Source organism: Pleurodeles waltl, chromosome 9 (genome assembly GCF_031143425.1).
Source record: "Pleurodeles waltl isolate 20211129_DDA chromosome 9, aPleWal1.hap1.20221129, whole genome shotgun sequence".
Lineage (NCBI taxonomy): Eukaryota > Metazoa > Chordata > Amphibia > Caudata > Salamandridae > Pleurodeles > Pleurodeles waltl.
In genome coordinates this window covers 1,050,340,278-1,050,356,695 of record NC_090448.1, presented here as the reverse complement: position 1 = coordinate 1,050,356,695, position 16,418 = coordinate 1,050,340,278, and the positions used below count along the sequence as shown (strand labels likewise).

The window sequence follows — 16,418 nt, the reverse complement described above, 5'->3', positions numbered from 1 at the left end:
ATAGAATTTCTACAGTTCCCTCCAAACATACCACCAAAAGCACAAAATTTAACAACACACCATTCCAATCTCCTAGAGATAGAAGTGCAGGCACTATTGCAAAAGAATGCAATCGAATTAGTGCCAAACACACAAATAAACACAGGAGTTTACTCACTGTACTTTCTGATACCAAAGAAGGACAAAACACTGACACCAATCCTAGACCTCAGAGTAGTCAACACTTTCATCAAATCAGACCACTTCCACATGGTCACACTACAAGAAGTATTGCCATTGCTAAAGCTGCACGACTACATGGCAACTTTAGACCTCAAGGATGCTTATTTCCATATACCAATTCACCCATCGCACAGGAAATACCTAAGGTTTGTATTCAAAGGAATACATTACCAATTCAAGGTACTGCCTTTCGGATTAACAACCGCACCAAGAGTCTTTACCAAATGTCTAGCGGTAGTCGCTGCACACATCAGAAGGCAGCAAATACATGTGTTCCCATATCTAGACGACTGGCTAATCAAGGCCCATTCGTTAATAGAGTGCTCAAATCACACAAATCATATCATACAAACCCTCTTCAAACTAGGGTTCACCGTCAATTTCACAAAATCCAACATTCGGCCACGCAAGGTACAACAATACCTGGGAGCCATAATAGACACATCAAAAGGAGTAGCCACTCCAAGTCCACAAAGAATTCAAAATTTCAACACCATCATACAACGCATGTATCCAACACAAAAGATACAAGCAAAGATGGTATTACAACTCCTAGGCATGATGTCATCATGCATAGCCATTGTCCCAAACGCAAGACTGCACATGAGGCCCTTACAACAATGCCTAGCATCACAGTGGTCTCAAGCACAGGGTCACCTTCTAGATCTGGTGTTAATAGACCGCCAAACTTACCTCTCGCTTCTGTGGTGGAACAACATAAATTTAAACAAGGGGCGGCCTTTTCAAGACCCAGTGCCACAATACGTAATAACAACAGATGCTTCCATGACAGGGTGGGGAGCACACCTCGATCAACACAGCATACAAGGACAATGGAACGTACATCAAACAAAACTGCATATCAATCACCTAGAACTTCTTGCAGTTTTTCAAGCACTAAAAGCTTTCCAACCAATAATAGTTCACAAATACATTCTCGTCAAAACAGACAACATGACAACAATGTATTATCTAAACAAACAGGGAGGGACGCACTCCACGCAGTTAAGCATGTTAGCACAAAAAATTTGGCATTGGGCAATTCACAACCAAATTCGCCTAATTGCACAGTTTATACCAGGGATACAAAATCAACTCGCAGACAATCTCTCTCGAGATCACCAACAGGTCCACGAATGGGAAATTCACCCCCAAATACTGAACACTTATTTCAAACTCTGGGGAACACCTCAGATAGACTTGTTTGCGACAAGGGAGAACGCAAAATGCCAAAACTTCGCATCCAGATACCCACACAAACAATCCCAAGGCAATGCCCTATGGATGAACTGGTCAGGGATATTTGCTTACGCTTTTCCTCCTCTCCCTCTCCTTCCTTACCTGGTAAACAAACTCAGTCAAAGCAAACTCAAACTCATATTGATAGCACCAACTTGGGCAAGGCAACCCTGGTACACAACGCTGCTAGACCTATCAGTGGTACCCTGCATCAAATTGCCCAACAGGCCAGATCTGTTGACACAGCACAACCAAAAGATCAGACACCCAGATCCAGCATCGCTGAATCTAGCAATCTGGCTCCTGAAATCCTAGAATTCGGGCACTTACAACTTACCCAAGAATGTATGGAAGTCATAAAACAAGCAAGAAGGCCATCCACCAGGCACTGCTATGCAAGTAAATGGAAGAGGTTTGTTTGCTACTGCCATATTAATCAAATACAACCATTACACACAACTCCAGAACATGTAGTGGGTTACTTGCTTCACTTACAAAAATCTAACCTAGCTTTCTCTTCCATTAAGATTCACCTTGCAGCAATATCTGCATACCTGCAGACTACCTATTCAACTTCCCTATATAAAATACCAGTCATTAAAGCATTCATGGAGGGCCTTAGGAGAATTATACCACCAAGAACACTACCTGTTCCTTCATGGAACCTAAATGTTGTCCTAACTAGACTTATGGGTCCACCTTTTGAACCCATGCACTCCTGCGACATACAGTTCCTAACCTGGAAGGTGGCATTTCTCATCGCCATTACTTCCCTGAGAAGAGTAAGCGAGATTCAGGCGTTTACTATACAGGAACCTTTTATACAACTACACAAAAATAAAGTCGTCCTAAGGACCAATCCTAAATTTTTGCCAAAGGTTATTTCACCGTTCCATCTAAATCAAACAGTGGAACTTCCGGTGTTCTTTCCACAGCCAGATACCGTAGCTGAAAGGGCACTACATACATTAGATGTCAAAAGAGCATTAATGTATTACATTGACAGAACAAAGAACATCAGAAAGACTAAACAACTCTTTATTGCATTTCAAAAACCTCATGCAGGAAACCCAATTTCAAAACAAGGTATAGCCAGATGGATAGTTAAATGCATCCAAATCTGCTACCTTAAAGCTAAACAACAGCTGCCCATTACACCAAGGGCACACTCAACCAGAAAGAAAGGTGCTACCATGGCCTTTCTAGGAAACATCCCAATGCAAGAAATATGTAAGGCAGCCACATGGTCTACGCCTCACACATTCACCAAGCACTACTGTGTAGACGTGTTATCCGCACAACAAGCCACAGTAGGTCAAGCTGTATTAAGGACATTATTTCAGACTACTTCCACTCCTACAGGCTGATCCACCGCTTTTGGGGAAATAACTGCTTACTAGTCTATTGCAGAACATGCGTATCTACAGCGACAGATGCCATCGAACTGAAAATGTCACTTACCCAGTGTACATCTGTTCGTGGCATCAGTCGCAGTAGATTCGCATGTGCCCACCCGCCTCCCCGGGAGCCTGTAGCAGTTTGGAAGTTACCTTCAATTATTTATATATGTATCATCTCAACCTTAAATAAGTGCATACTTAGTCACTCCATTGCATGGGCACTATTACTACAATTCAACTCCTACCTCACCCTCTGCGGGGAAAAACAATCGAGGATGGAGTCGACGCCCATGCGCAATGGAGACAAAAGGAGGAGTCACTCGGTCCCGTGACTCGAAAGACTTCTTCGAAGAAAAACAACTCGTAACACTCCGGCCCAACACCAGATGGCGAGCTATTGCAGAACATGCGAATCTACTGCGACTGATGCCACGAACAGATGTACACTGGGTAAGTGACATTTTCATTTCTCATCCATCATTTGACTTATTAGCAAAATACCCCTTTTTCAGTGCTTCATGATGTAGCTGGGATTTTTGATGTTTCTCTTTGCTACAATCTCAGTTTATTTACTTCTAATCAATAGCATCTTGTTTGTTATAAACAAGATTTACAAATGTAAAGCCTTCTTCTGTGTTCTAAAAAACAATTGTCTGTGGTATTAGCAATACAGACTTTTGAGAAGTTGCAAAGAAGTGCACACAACAGTCAATTGTACATTGAGAGGGTTTTCAGTGTAGCCAGATCCACTATGGCCTCCGTTAGTAAATTCTCTTTTCCAGCACAAAGTGATTACCACTAGGACCCTTTTGTGGCATCATAACAACTCCTTCAGTGGATGGTCATGCAGTCTTTGACTTCTCTATACTCCCTGGATCCTATGACTGTGCTTGTTTTAACTTCCTGTTGCTACCTAACATTACGTGCATTTGTTTCACACACCTATCAAAGGATTCAGAGGCAAAGACATGGGTTGTAGTACGTGAGCAACATTTATTTCCTTGAGTACGCACACTGTGATAATTAGGCCATATGCGCCAGCCTTTAAGATTTGTCTTTTTCATTCTCCTTTCTAAGTACTGCTATTTTAAACTGTTTTGCATGATGTAGAGTTTCGCCAAGGGCTTTGCAGGTTCTCAGTTGTCTTTTCAACAGCCTCCTGGTGTTATGCTTTGCTACAGAAAGCAGACAGGTGTTCATTAGTTTTCTATTTCACCTGGCCTTGGGTGTACTGACAGAGCTTAGAATTCTATTAATGAGGTGAGATATGATGTCCCTTTTCCCACCTCTGTTTTTCATCAGTAGTGTCCAAGTCATTGCTATTGAAAGGTTACTATTTTGCATGGGTGTGTCCTTTGCCCCGGACCAAGTTATGCAGCTGACTCGGAATCTGTTTGCATGCATGCCTGATGGACTGTTAAGCATCCATTATCCTTTGCCGCATCCAGGGACTGTGCTATGTGGTTAAATGATTGATACACTCTTGATGTTACAGCAGGCTTGTGAATGTCTAGGTGCGACATTTATAACTTAAGTATGCAATTCATAAGTAAATAAAATTAACTAGACCCTTATGCAGCCTCCAAATACCCATTTTCAACTAAGTATGCACCCTTTTACTGCTTCTTATGCCCTTCTTCTTGCTTTAAATTATTTTTAATTATGGTCTTCCCCTTACCAGAGCTCGCAATGTACTGTGGAAGACCTAAACTTTACTCCATTTGAAGTTGTGATCATGGTGTGGTCTGTCACCACCACAAGTCCAATTACTTCTGTATGAGGATTTGTTGCAAAGGCTGAGGTCACTTCACATCAGTATAGAGTACATGGGCAGTACCTTTGCTGTGCTGCTCTCTGCCTTGAGGATTCTGAAAACCCAGGGCCTCATGAATAGCCGAATATGTCATCACCCGCCATCATGAGCTGTATCTCCACTGGTCACAGAACGCCGGGTCCCAAGTGGTGGGAACTGAGAATGGTCAGATGCATCTGTGGGTATGGCCACCAAGCAACTGTAGCATGCTGCCCAGAGGCACTTATTACACAGGCATATAATTTAATCAACTATTTCACTGGGCTTCGCATCTTACTTAGTTACCTATTTATTTCCTTAGCATATCTGGTTTTGTCAATGCAATGAATATTGCTATTATTTTTCTAATGTGTTTCTACATATCTTCAAACATCAGAGCAGTAAGTAAGAATACATACTGTATCCTGCATAGCAAAATAGATTTCAAGAGCATTTCCACTGGACATACAGTGGAAGGTAAAGATAATAATACTATTTTCGAGCAAGAAGATAATTCAAAGCACGTCTGAAGGTCTGTGGGCTTTGTGAAAAGACTCATCATAGGTGGCTTGTGGATATGATTAAGAAATATAGCAGTGGAAGTCACCATCTCTTTGGCACACCTCTCAACCAAGTCTTGCTGTTTTTTTAGAAGTGGTGGGCTGCCTCAGTGCTGTACACACTTCCACTGTGGTAAAATTATACACCCAGTCTGACATCAAAGAAATAGGTTTGATCTTTGATCAAAAGAAAATTAAGATTGAGCATAACAAACCTCTTGCATTACACAACCCTTGCAAGATTAAAATATGTTGTCACCTGCGTTAAGGAGGTGTTGACATGTTTTATGAGCATTTCATACATAATATGGCAATTTCAGCAGGTCATAGGTTTACTCACTACTTACAAACACGCAAACAACTGTTGAATTTTCACCTTCAGAAATGAAAAAAGGCCCATGCATTGTCCACTTCCAAGTTAAAGAACACAAGAAGGGTACCGTTACTCATTGCTTAATACATCCTCAAAAAGTGATTTGCATGATGTGCTAACTATCAGAAGAGACCATATGTGCAATCTAAGGTTTGAGAAAACTCTGCAGTTATAAATGCAGTCACCAAGACACTTGTACTTAAACCATTGGTGCAAAGCTTTCCTAACATATTCACAGTGAAGTTCCCTTTTCCGTTGTGCAGAGCATAAGTAACGACATGGCCACCTTCCTCGTTAAGGACAAATTCACATTTGACTAGTGTCAATAAGACTTTAAAGAACTTAATTATATTACTGGGCCGTCTCACTTTTCTCGCAGTTATATTATTTTACAATATAATGGCACCTTTTTATTTATTAATATTACTTTTGTAAAACACATATCAACATAACCTGTATTGGTTTCCAATTGAATCTTTTTTAAACAATTGCAGGGCTGCTGGTCACAGAATTCAGCTGATGAAGGTAGGTCTTGCATTTTATTGTATCTGTTTGTCATAGACTCTAAGTTCATAAACTTTCCCTTTGGATGTAAGACACTTAAAAGGAAATACTGCTGCAGTTATATATCTTATATAGCCTCGTTTTTTTAAAGGTGGCTTGAGAGATTAGAGGTTCTAGAAACTAGAGGCAACAGGAAACTACACCATGTAACTACAATTCCTGCAGCCTCATTCTGACAGCCGCTGTGAATGTAAAACAGTGTGCAAACTCAGTTTACGCCTGATTCCAGAAGTCAGGTGGACACTGTGCTGTGACCAAGGGCCTGATTCAGAAAGTTACTTTCACATATGTAAATTTACAGATGTCTAAACCTACTACTGCACCTACATGTACAGCTGCACTTGTTTTGCTATTCACCAGTTGAAAGTGTAGTCTTACCTGACTTGTCTCCCGGTGGGGCTTCATACACAGGATTTCTGAGTGTAAAGTTACTACTTTTCTCCCTATGGGAAAATATTGAGAAACATATTAAAGTTTATTATTCTTTAAAACAATATTTAAAATAGTTTAATGTACAATATACATGTAAAATAATTTTAAATGTTTGTTGTAGACCTTGAACTATTAAAGTTAAATGGCACAGCACATTAACTTGTTGACTTAAATATACATTAGATGATTATTTAATCACATGTATTTGTTTAATTTATAAATACTATTTCTCATAGAATATTTTTTTTTAAATAAACCACAATAACATATTTATTTTTGCATTTATTAGTTAAATTGAAAATGTCAAAACTATGTAATAATTACATATAATTCTCTAATATTAAAAAATAAATGGATATATTTTAAGACTTTAAATAATTTTATTTATTCAACATTATTACCTATGTGTGTTATTTTAAGTCACTTCATTCTCCAAGTTCCAAAGGCGTCCCTCAACCACAACCAGATGCCATCGGGGTTTACATCTGGCCACTCTTATTCTGTTGTAGCTTTTTAGAACCTTCCTTAATGTTATCCATCTACTCATGTATGCTAGGAGAAGGGTTGAGAAGATAAGCGCAACATTTAGAACCAACAATAGTGCAGACTCCCTGTCCCCTTTTGTCGCTAAAATATTCTGTTTAGCATCAGCATCTAAATGATATGTCTCTAGCCCTAGAGCTACTGCAGTAGAATGTATTCTAAAATCTTCTGTATTTGTCCGTATTTCATCTAAAGCAACTGTCACCCCATATATGGGAATTCAAGCAGAAAAGAAGGTAGTAGTGGTTGAAATGACCCGCCCTTTTTTTTCCCTAATGGATGATCATCATTATGGCAGGAACAATGTATCCTGGATAACAGGTCTCTGTCCAGTCTAAAGGCAGTCAAGGCTACGCTTATGACCCACAAATGAAATATGCATGCCCTGCTTGCAGATGGCACTTGATAAATAACAATCCATGCAGAACACAATACTCAAAAGGAAGTGGCTCAAAAGGAACGTTCTCTACTATTAAACCACAGTTTCTATGTCCAGCAAAAACACTAGAGCCATTTTCCACTTGATGCTTGCAAATACATTCTTGCCCATTCATTGCAAGATGAGTCATGTCTGGCATGCTGCAGTTCAAAGGATTGTTAAACTTTTCAGGGCCTCGAAAGGAAGAGGGGAAAATGCCTGCACACTCTGTCCATCTGTGCTCTAAGCGATAAAGATGAAGGCAAGTATCATTAAAACTCGTGGGTATCCTGATCAAAGGAATATTGCCCCCCCCAGATCAGCAGGTATGTGTATGCAACGGCACAGAGCGCCTCGACAAACCACCTTGACATCCCCAGTACACCGTGGCAGCAACAGCAGGGAATTACTGCTTTCTTCCAAAGAGAGGGAGGAGAAGAGCCATTACCGCTGGTGCATTACCCGATTGCCATCTTGCCCTGAACTTATTAATCCCTTTCCTGATATTGTGTGACAGGGAGATGAAACTGCAAGGCCAATAACTCTGGGCTTTGGATGAAAAGAATGTTGCGTATCAATGGGTTGCAGCAACTCACATCATGCAGTCCCTACCAATGTGAACTGCTCAATTATACAACTTGGCGAGGTTTGTCAGTAGAGATTTCAGGTCGACTACATGACCAGTGCTGTCTCCCCACACTCCTCAGGGTCTTTTTCACATTGTTGCTTGATACAGATCTGTTCTTAACTTTCTCAGGCCTGTTCCTGCTGTTGAGACAAATCTATTAATGTGGTTACAGAAAATAGATCTGTTGTTATGATATTCATAGCAACATCTGCAGTTTTAGACAATGCAGCTTTCTTAGCAGCAGAATCCACTAGGGTATTGTCCCTTGAAATATCATAAAGGTGCTGATGTGCAGGCACTTCACTGCTATCCTACAAGGGGTAATTGCAAGGCATTTAAAAGGCTTTGGATAAACTGCCCATTTTAATGGGAGTTCTGGATGAGGGTAGGAAAGGCCTTTACATCCATAAATGCCCAAAGAGTTGTGCCGCTCCATATGCGTACTTTGAGTCTTTGTGTTCAGTAACAATCTTTGACTAGGATAGAAGCTCGAGTGAGCGCGATAAGTTTGCAACTTGAGCTTATTTCACAGTTGGTAGATGACAACTCTGCACAATTTTGTACACAGTACATTAAGCATAACCAGCAACTAGGACACCCTCCTCATTTCTGAGATATGCTTCATCCACAAATTATATTAACTCACAGCCAATAGTGGGTACATCAGTTAAATCAATACAGGGTTTAGTAACCTGGCCTGGGCAGCAGTCAGGAAAGTCATATGCATTTCCACCCTCATTGGTATTAGAGAAGAAGTGTCCAAAGTAGGACAACAGACCAAGGTAATATGAGAAGCAAACAACAACAATATACCGTTTTGAAATAGTTGAGTAATATAGAAGTGCTGGGTTTTCATAGTGAGGAGGAGTACAGCCATGGAATGGGGCACAGCAGCAATTAAAGGGAAATGCAATACAATGTAAAGATGGTGGGAGCCAGCCATGACTGTGTCAGGAATTCAAGAGTAATAAGCTAGGGGCTTTTTGTTATCCCAATGACTTTGTACCAACACTCCAAGTGAAAGTCCATTCTGTTCATGACAATACAAAGTAAAAGGTTTGGGATAATCAGGGAGCCCAAGAGCGGGCATGGACGTCAAAGCTTATTTCATTTTCACAAATGTATTTTCAGCTTCTCTAGACCACTGCAAGTGTTCAGGTGTATCTTTTTCAACATACGCTTTCAAAGACTTTGCCATTTCAGCATAGTCCAGAGCCACTGTCCCTTGTTCCAAAATGGTACATCCCTGGATAACAGTTACCGGGCGGAGCAACTTAGGAATGGCTGAACTCATTTATAAGACAAGTGACTCCTGTCTGCAGGTATTTCATGACCAAGCTATGGCACTAGGCGAAGGTAGAGCTGCATTTTGTCTTCTTGTACTGATCTAGGGTAAGCAGATGCCAACAATTAATCATCTACATAATGGATTAACCCCTTCAGTTCTGCCTCAGCACTTGTGGTCGTGTGCTAGGAATGGGACTGTTCCATCCTCAACACATGCCTACTAAATCCCTTTTTTTGTTGAGTGTAATGATTATCACACGCATGTCGTACTGACGTCATTACATTGAAAGTGAATGTGAAATGAGCTGATCGCAAAAAAAGGGAAACAGTCTTTCTGCACCACCGTGAGGGGGGCAGATGGGGGCAATTACCTGTATCTTCCCCCCTTGTGTGGCAGAAAGCCCACCGGACACCAGGGATACGTTTTTTACTTCGTTTTTATTTGTATCAGTGGGGGCTGCCAAGCATGGCATGGCCATTCTCCACCCCAACCCCCCCCCCAAAAAAGGGAAAGCGTCTTTGTGCCTGCCCACGGGGCAGATGGGAGCAGTTACCTCCCTCTGCCCCCCGGGGGGGTCAGAAAGCCCACTAGACACCAGGGATGTCTTTTTTTTGTAGGGGTGGGGGCTGCCCAGCATGGGCATGGCCATTGCCACACCCCATCAAAAATGTTGAAACAGTCTTTTTGCTCCCCTGCAGACTAACGCTTCTCATCCCAATGGCACACAAGAGGATAGGTGATTCTTTTGGATGTTGTTTTTACAAATGAGCCAGGAGAGTTTGGCTAACTCCCGATATCATACCTCTTGCAATTGTGAACAACTTCACATTTTGGGCTTGGGTAGGCTGCCACCTGCACAACCCTACCGTACACAGACAGTTCAGAAAAACTAGACATCTGGGGGAGTCCAGGCTAGTGTGCTTCGCATCCATCCCACACCGTTTTCTTACCCAAAATGCTCTGCAAATCTCAAATGTTGATTAAGAAAACACATTTTTCCTCACATTTCTGTGATGGAAACTTCTGGAATCCACAGGACTCCACAAAATTCCTACCACCCACATTTGACCCACTTCAGCCGATAAAATTGCTGCTCCACTTGTGTGGCTGGGCCTAGTGCCACCAACAGGAAATTATCCAACCAACGTCATTAGGAGTCCCCATGCAACGGCTCCCATAGCCCTTGGTTTCATAAGTTCCTGTCACTGGCCCTAGGCCCAGCCACACAAGTGGTGCAGCATTTTTATCGGCACAAGTGAGACAATACTGAGTGGTAGGAATTTTGTGCATTACTGTTGATTCCAAAAGTGTCTGAAATCTATGGAAAATGTGTGATTTCAGGCAAAGTTTGAGGTTTGTAGGGCATTGTGGGTAAAAATAACCTCTCGAGATCCATGCACCCCATCCTGGATTTCCCTAGGTGACTAGTTTTAAAAAATGTACAGGTTTGCTACATTCTCCTAGATGCCAGCTGAGCTAGGGCCCAAGAACAACAACTACCTACTTTTAAAAAAAAAGGTCAATTTTGCGTGGAAAATGTTATGTATCCTTGTTGCATTTTAGGCTGTTTCCTGTAGCGGACACTAGGCCTACCCACACAAGTGAGTTACCATTTTTATTGGGGGACTTAAGGGAAGACAGAATAGTAGTACAAGTGTTATTACCAATTGTATTTCTCTGCATTTGCACCTTCCAAATGTAAGACATTGTGTAAGAAAGAAGTAATTTGAGAAATAACCTCTAATTCACATGCTAGTATGGGTACCCACAAATTCAGAGATGTGCTGATAACCCCTGATTTTAAACTCCATATATTGCGCCCATTCCGAAAATATATAGTTTTCCTTGATACCTATTTTTCACTATTTATATTTTACCATATGAATTGCTCTATACCCGGTACACAAAGAAAACCAATTGCAAGGTGCAGCTCAGTTATTGGCTCTGGGTACCTTGAGTTCTTTGAAAACCCACATACCCTATATATTTACACAACCAGAACCATCCAGCAGGTTTAATGGTATATAACGTTTGTGAATCGGCCATCATGATGAGAAATTACAAATGAACATGCTGTCACAAATGCCTATTTTTTCCTACAAATTTTCAAAATGTATTAACTTCAACACTTGGCTTCTTTAAGAAAAACGTATAGGATCTACACAAATGACCCCTTGCTGAATTCAGAATATTGTCTAGTTTTCTATAATGCATAGCTTTTTTCGGGATCCACCAGGGATTTCACAGTCGTTTCTTCCACAAACTGGTAGGAGGTTAAAAGCACAAAAGATAGTAAAATAGCCTATATCCCAGTAAAAGGGCAAAACTATGTTTAAAAATGTGGTTTTCTGAATCAAGTCTGACTGTTCCTGATAGCTGGGAAGATGATGGTTTCAGCACCACAAACCTTTCCTTGATGCCAATGCAGGGAAACAACCAGACACTTTCTTCTGCAGCATGTTTTTCACATTGCTTCCCAAAAAACCCAAAATCTAGGCATATTTTGGTTAATTTCTTGGTCCCCTCCAGGGGGAATCCACAAACCCTGAATACCTTTAGAATCCCAAGGAAGTTTGAAAGAAAGAATGCAATTTTGGTATGTGTAGCTTATGTGGACAAAAAGTTATGGAGGCCTAATCTCAAACTCCCCCAAATAGCCAAAACAAAGACTTAACAAGGGGGAGGGGTAGGGGGTTAGAAGTGAAGAGGTTAAAGTAGAACCCTGGGGGCAAACTAACTTGTCCAAATCCTTTATCAGAGTCTGGGAAAAGATTGAAGGAGACTTTGTAAATCCTTGATGGACATGAGCCCACAAAAGCTGAGGACTTATCTCACATGCCGAGGTGGTGAACAAGTGGAGAAACTGACTTTCCTCATGTATTGGAAGAAAGCGTAACAAAATTCAGCTGCAGTGAACCCTTGGGTGCTTGGTGGGATACTAGAAAGGATAGTGGTAGGGTTGGGGACCACAGGGAAACTTGGAATAACAACATAATAATGGCCCTCAAGTCCTGAGCAAACCTGTACAAATAGGTTCCCCCCCCTTGTGTATCAGAAGAATCGTGGAGTTACTTCTACTGACAATAGGCACCAAAAACCCTTGTTTAATCCAATCTGCTATTACAGGGTGGATTCCTTCCTCTGTTTCAGGGTTCAGCGCATAATGAGGTATCCTGGTTAACTTACTGTGATAGTCGACCTTCAAATTTACAGGTTCCATTGAGGAGATGAATCTCATATTGTTGGGCCCTTAGGACAACGTTATAAACAGTACCTTTGAAAGCAATTCAGCTACATCAGGAGACATAGCAACCTTGCCCACTTCCCCTCGGAACCTAAGATGTCATACAGTAGTGTAATTTGATTATTTTCTTTTTGAGGTATGTACAAGTACTCCCTTTTGTGGTACAAAACACAATTCAATTAAAGGTTTACACAAAATATCCCTCCCTAATAAATTCTTTGGAGAGGTTGGACTAATCAAAATGAAACGGTCATCACTAATAGGTCCAACAGAAATGGATTCATGATCAGCACTATTTTTGGAAAGTTGCTGGTTGCTGGTTGGAAAACACAGCTGTTCTATGGACCTGCCTGAGGAAGTTAAAAAAGGAAATTAATATTATTTAACAACCGGGAGTCATGCACCCGAGTCAGTAAGGCATGTAGTACATTTACCATCAATGACACAATTTAGATAAAGGCCCTTCTGATATAATGGGATAAGGACATATGGGCTGGCCTAAAATGCAGGGTGAGGATTTTGAGGAACTTAATAAATAACCACATTGGTCGGGAAGATATGGTGCACTAGACACAGTATTGGGTCAATCCATTTTACAATGCCTGGTCTGCTCCCCTCCTGTTCCCAGGGCCTCCCTATGGCCCCTTCTGTTCCCATTTCTCCCATTTCTGTGCCATAGCCCTTCGAGGGAATCCTCTTCTTACCCCTTGACTGCCCTCTGCATATTCTGTAATTTTAAATCCAGTAATCTCGAGTCATATTTAGCTTTCTTTTTTTTTGTGAGGACATACAGTGGTTGGCCACCATCACCAGTTCAGCTGACTTCTTAGCATGCCATCCAAAACACATTGTTATCAACTAACCCCTGTACAAAGCACTCACAACCTCCTGAGCCATCTTCATCAAATAGGCTATACCCGAATACCTTTCAAACACATCCTTAAGTATGTCCAAATAATCGTCTGGTGCCCCCACCACCTTATTTTGTTTACAATTTGAGATCTCAGTTCATCGTTTTTCACTCGGTACAGTTGCATTCAACAATGAATCCTGTAGCTGCTCTTAAATCCTCATCAGTCCCAGGGCCGCTTTCGGCTATGGCTCTTTCTTTATCAATATTTGTCTCACTTCACACTGCACCACCAGCCACAACAACTAGCTCACATTTGTCCAGTTGGGTCGAAATACATCAAACATGCTTTGCAATTCTTCTTGGAACTGCGTGGGGTTTTCTAGAATTTTGGGGAATTGTTTCTTGATACTCATTAGGTTGGAGGTGGGGTCTAAAGGGGGGAATCCATTGGACATGAACCCTGGCTCTGTTCTCCTACTGTGGGGTAGTCTCTCTAGAGGAGGTGTGGATGAGGAAGGGTCCTTATCATCAGCATCACTTGGATGGAGATAAAGGGGAAGCCTTCTTGACATCCGACATGTGGTCTGTCTCACATTTACTCAGGCAATAATGGTTCTTTATTCTTGTTGGTCATGATGGTCCAGAACTGAACATATGTGCGGTCTAGACTGATCCACAGTAGTGGAATCATGCCTTCAAATTTGTAACTCTGTCCCAAAGCGGTCTAATTTGGTCTTCCAACTTTTCATGAGTACTTCTTGTACTCCGAAACTGAGATTACATTTTATGTTTGTGTGCCTCCTCATGCCACTGTACGAGGAGCGGACATATTCTTAGGATCTTTCAGTATGTTCTGTAAATTAGCTACTCTTTGTATTTTGAACTTTCCATGTTACGGAAGAACTTCTTCCCATACTTCTTAGTGAGTACCACCAACACTTGTAAAAATACGTTTACAAGATTGTTGGTACATAGTAAGGACAGGTGTCCCTTTCAGTAGGGACTGGGTACAAATAGATTGTTCCCCATAACCCCTCTTTACAATTCACTCACACTCAGGTAGCAAGGGAAAGAGTCTGCAGGTCTTGCGCCCACTGTTCATCCTGCAAAGGGAAGTAGGGAAGGAAATGGTAAATACGATAGGGTGTCCTTCTGTTAATAGTTCTTCTAACTGATATCATAATGATACTCCTTCTATACCATGAGTTCACACCTATTCTACTCTCTAGACTCCTCCCAGTCCGGCTTACCTAACCACTTTTCCTTTCATGTTTCTCCATTGTCTCCCAGGCAACAGTTGTGTGGACTGTTTTTGAAAATACATTATCCACAAAACAATGCGTGCCATGTTTGCAAACAAATGGTAAGCACAGGTAGACTTTTAGCCTGGGGTTGTTGTGTGGAGCTCGGTCCAAAACTCTCCATCTTTCTTTCTGATGCGGTGATTCCCGACCAGTGCAGCGTCTGTTGAAAATAAAGCACAACCCTTGGGGGAGCCCAAAGTCCAACATGTGTTTAATACAAAATAGCAGCTACACCACAAATAATAAAAGTCAATTACTTCAACTGGCCAGGGCTCTCGCTAGAAAAAGGTCAGTTGGAGCTTAATGCTAAAATATATCAAATTTAGGACATTTTATGTAGACTTTCTCTCAGTACACATCTATGGAACCTAATCATGTTACAGAAACCTGTTGCTGTTACCAGAAACTTGTCAAATAAGCAGTCAGCAGGATCTTATTCCAGAGGAAGGGCATAATGTCCTTGAAGTGAAGACATCATTCATACATAAAATAATGTGCTCATTATTCTCCTGAAAAACACTTCCAGATGCCAGGATTGAAAAGAGGCTACGCTTTTTAGAAATGTGCACATGTGCTCCTTTCAATAACATGGCTTCTGGGCCTCCAAAACCATGATATTTAGAAGGCATATTTAAAGTTACCAGTGCCTTCAAACAAATATAAAATGCCATCTTGATTTACTTGTAAATTAGCAATACACTCTTGGTCATATGTTTGTAAAACAACAATACTGTAATGCATAGGACTACGTGATTATAATACATAGGAGTACATGATTAAGGTTTCACAGAATGTAAAACTGCCAGTGATATACAGTGACTCTGCGTTGATATTTTTTTATTACTCAGTTCAATCTCAGCATTCCAAATACTTTATTTTGGTTCAAAATCTGAAAAAGCTGTACATAAATAAAGCATGCATTATCACACAAGTCACTATCATAATATCAACAAAGTGCATCATAGCATGGAGGGGGGCAAGAAAAAAGAGAAGCTCAATGGAGAATTTGTATCAAAGCACAGTCCAGTGACAGAAACCTAAAAAATTGTCTTCTGTGCCATCTGACTATGCTTAAAAAATATATCAAAAGATTCTACAGACCTAATGTCATAGATCATACCCCACTCATGCCCAAACATATATGTAGTAATCAATCAGTAATGATGGAACAAGCTGTATACAGCACAAATAACTAAAAAATTAAATATATCAGAAAGTGCCCTCATAGTATAAGCTAATATGTTCATATCAAATAATAATACATATACTTTAGATAAAATGCCAATTCAATGGCCCCAGCATGGCATGTGCTAAAAGGAATTAAAACTTTTACCTTGCATCTTTCTAGTAAAGCACACAATGTGCAAACATCTGCTGAGGCCAAAGACAATAAAAGGTGAAATATCAGTTAAAATAATCAAAGTACTGGTTGAAAAGTGCGGAAACCCAGGGTAATGCACAGAGGTCTGATCCAGATGCATCTAGGTTTCTCATACATTGGACAGAAAAATAAAACATGTTTATATTTTCAACAGCACAATTAGAGCACAGTTTGCAT

At 40.8% G+C, this 16,418-nt stretch overlaps 1 protein-coding gene across 1 annotated transcript in view; it reads left to right on the top strand.

The window, feature by feature from the left end:
* Positions 1 to 16,418, top strand: part of ABHD12B (abhydrolase domain containing 12B) — a 328,971-nt gene that overhangs the window by 203,665 nt on the left and 108,888 nt on the right. Inside the window, exon 5 of the mRNA XM_069208676.1 lies at positions 6,081 to 6,111. Coding sequence (XP_069064777.1) covers positions 6,081 to 6,111 — 31 coding nt within the window. The remainder of the gene's footprint in view (positions 1 to 6,080; positions 6,112 to 16,418) is intronic.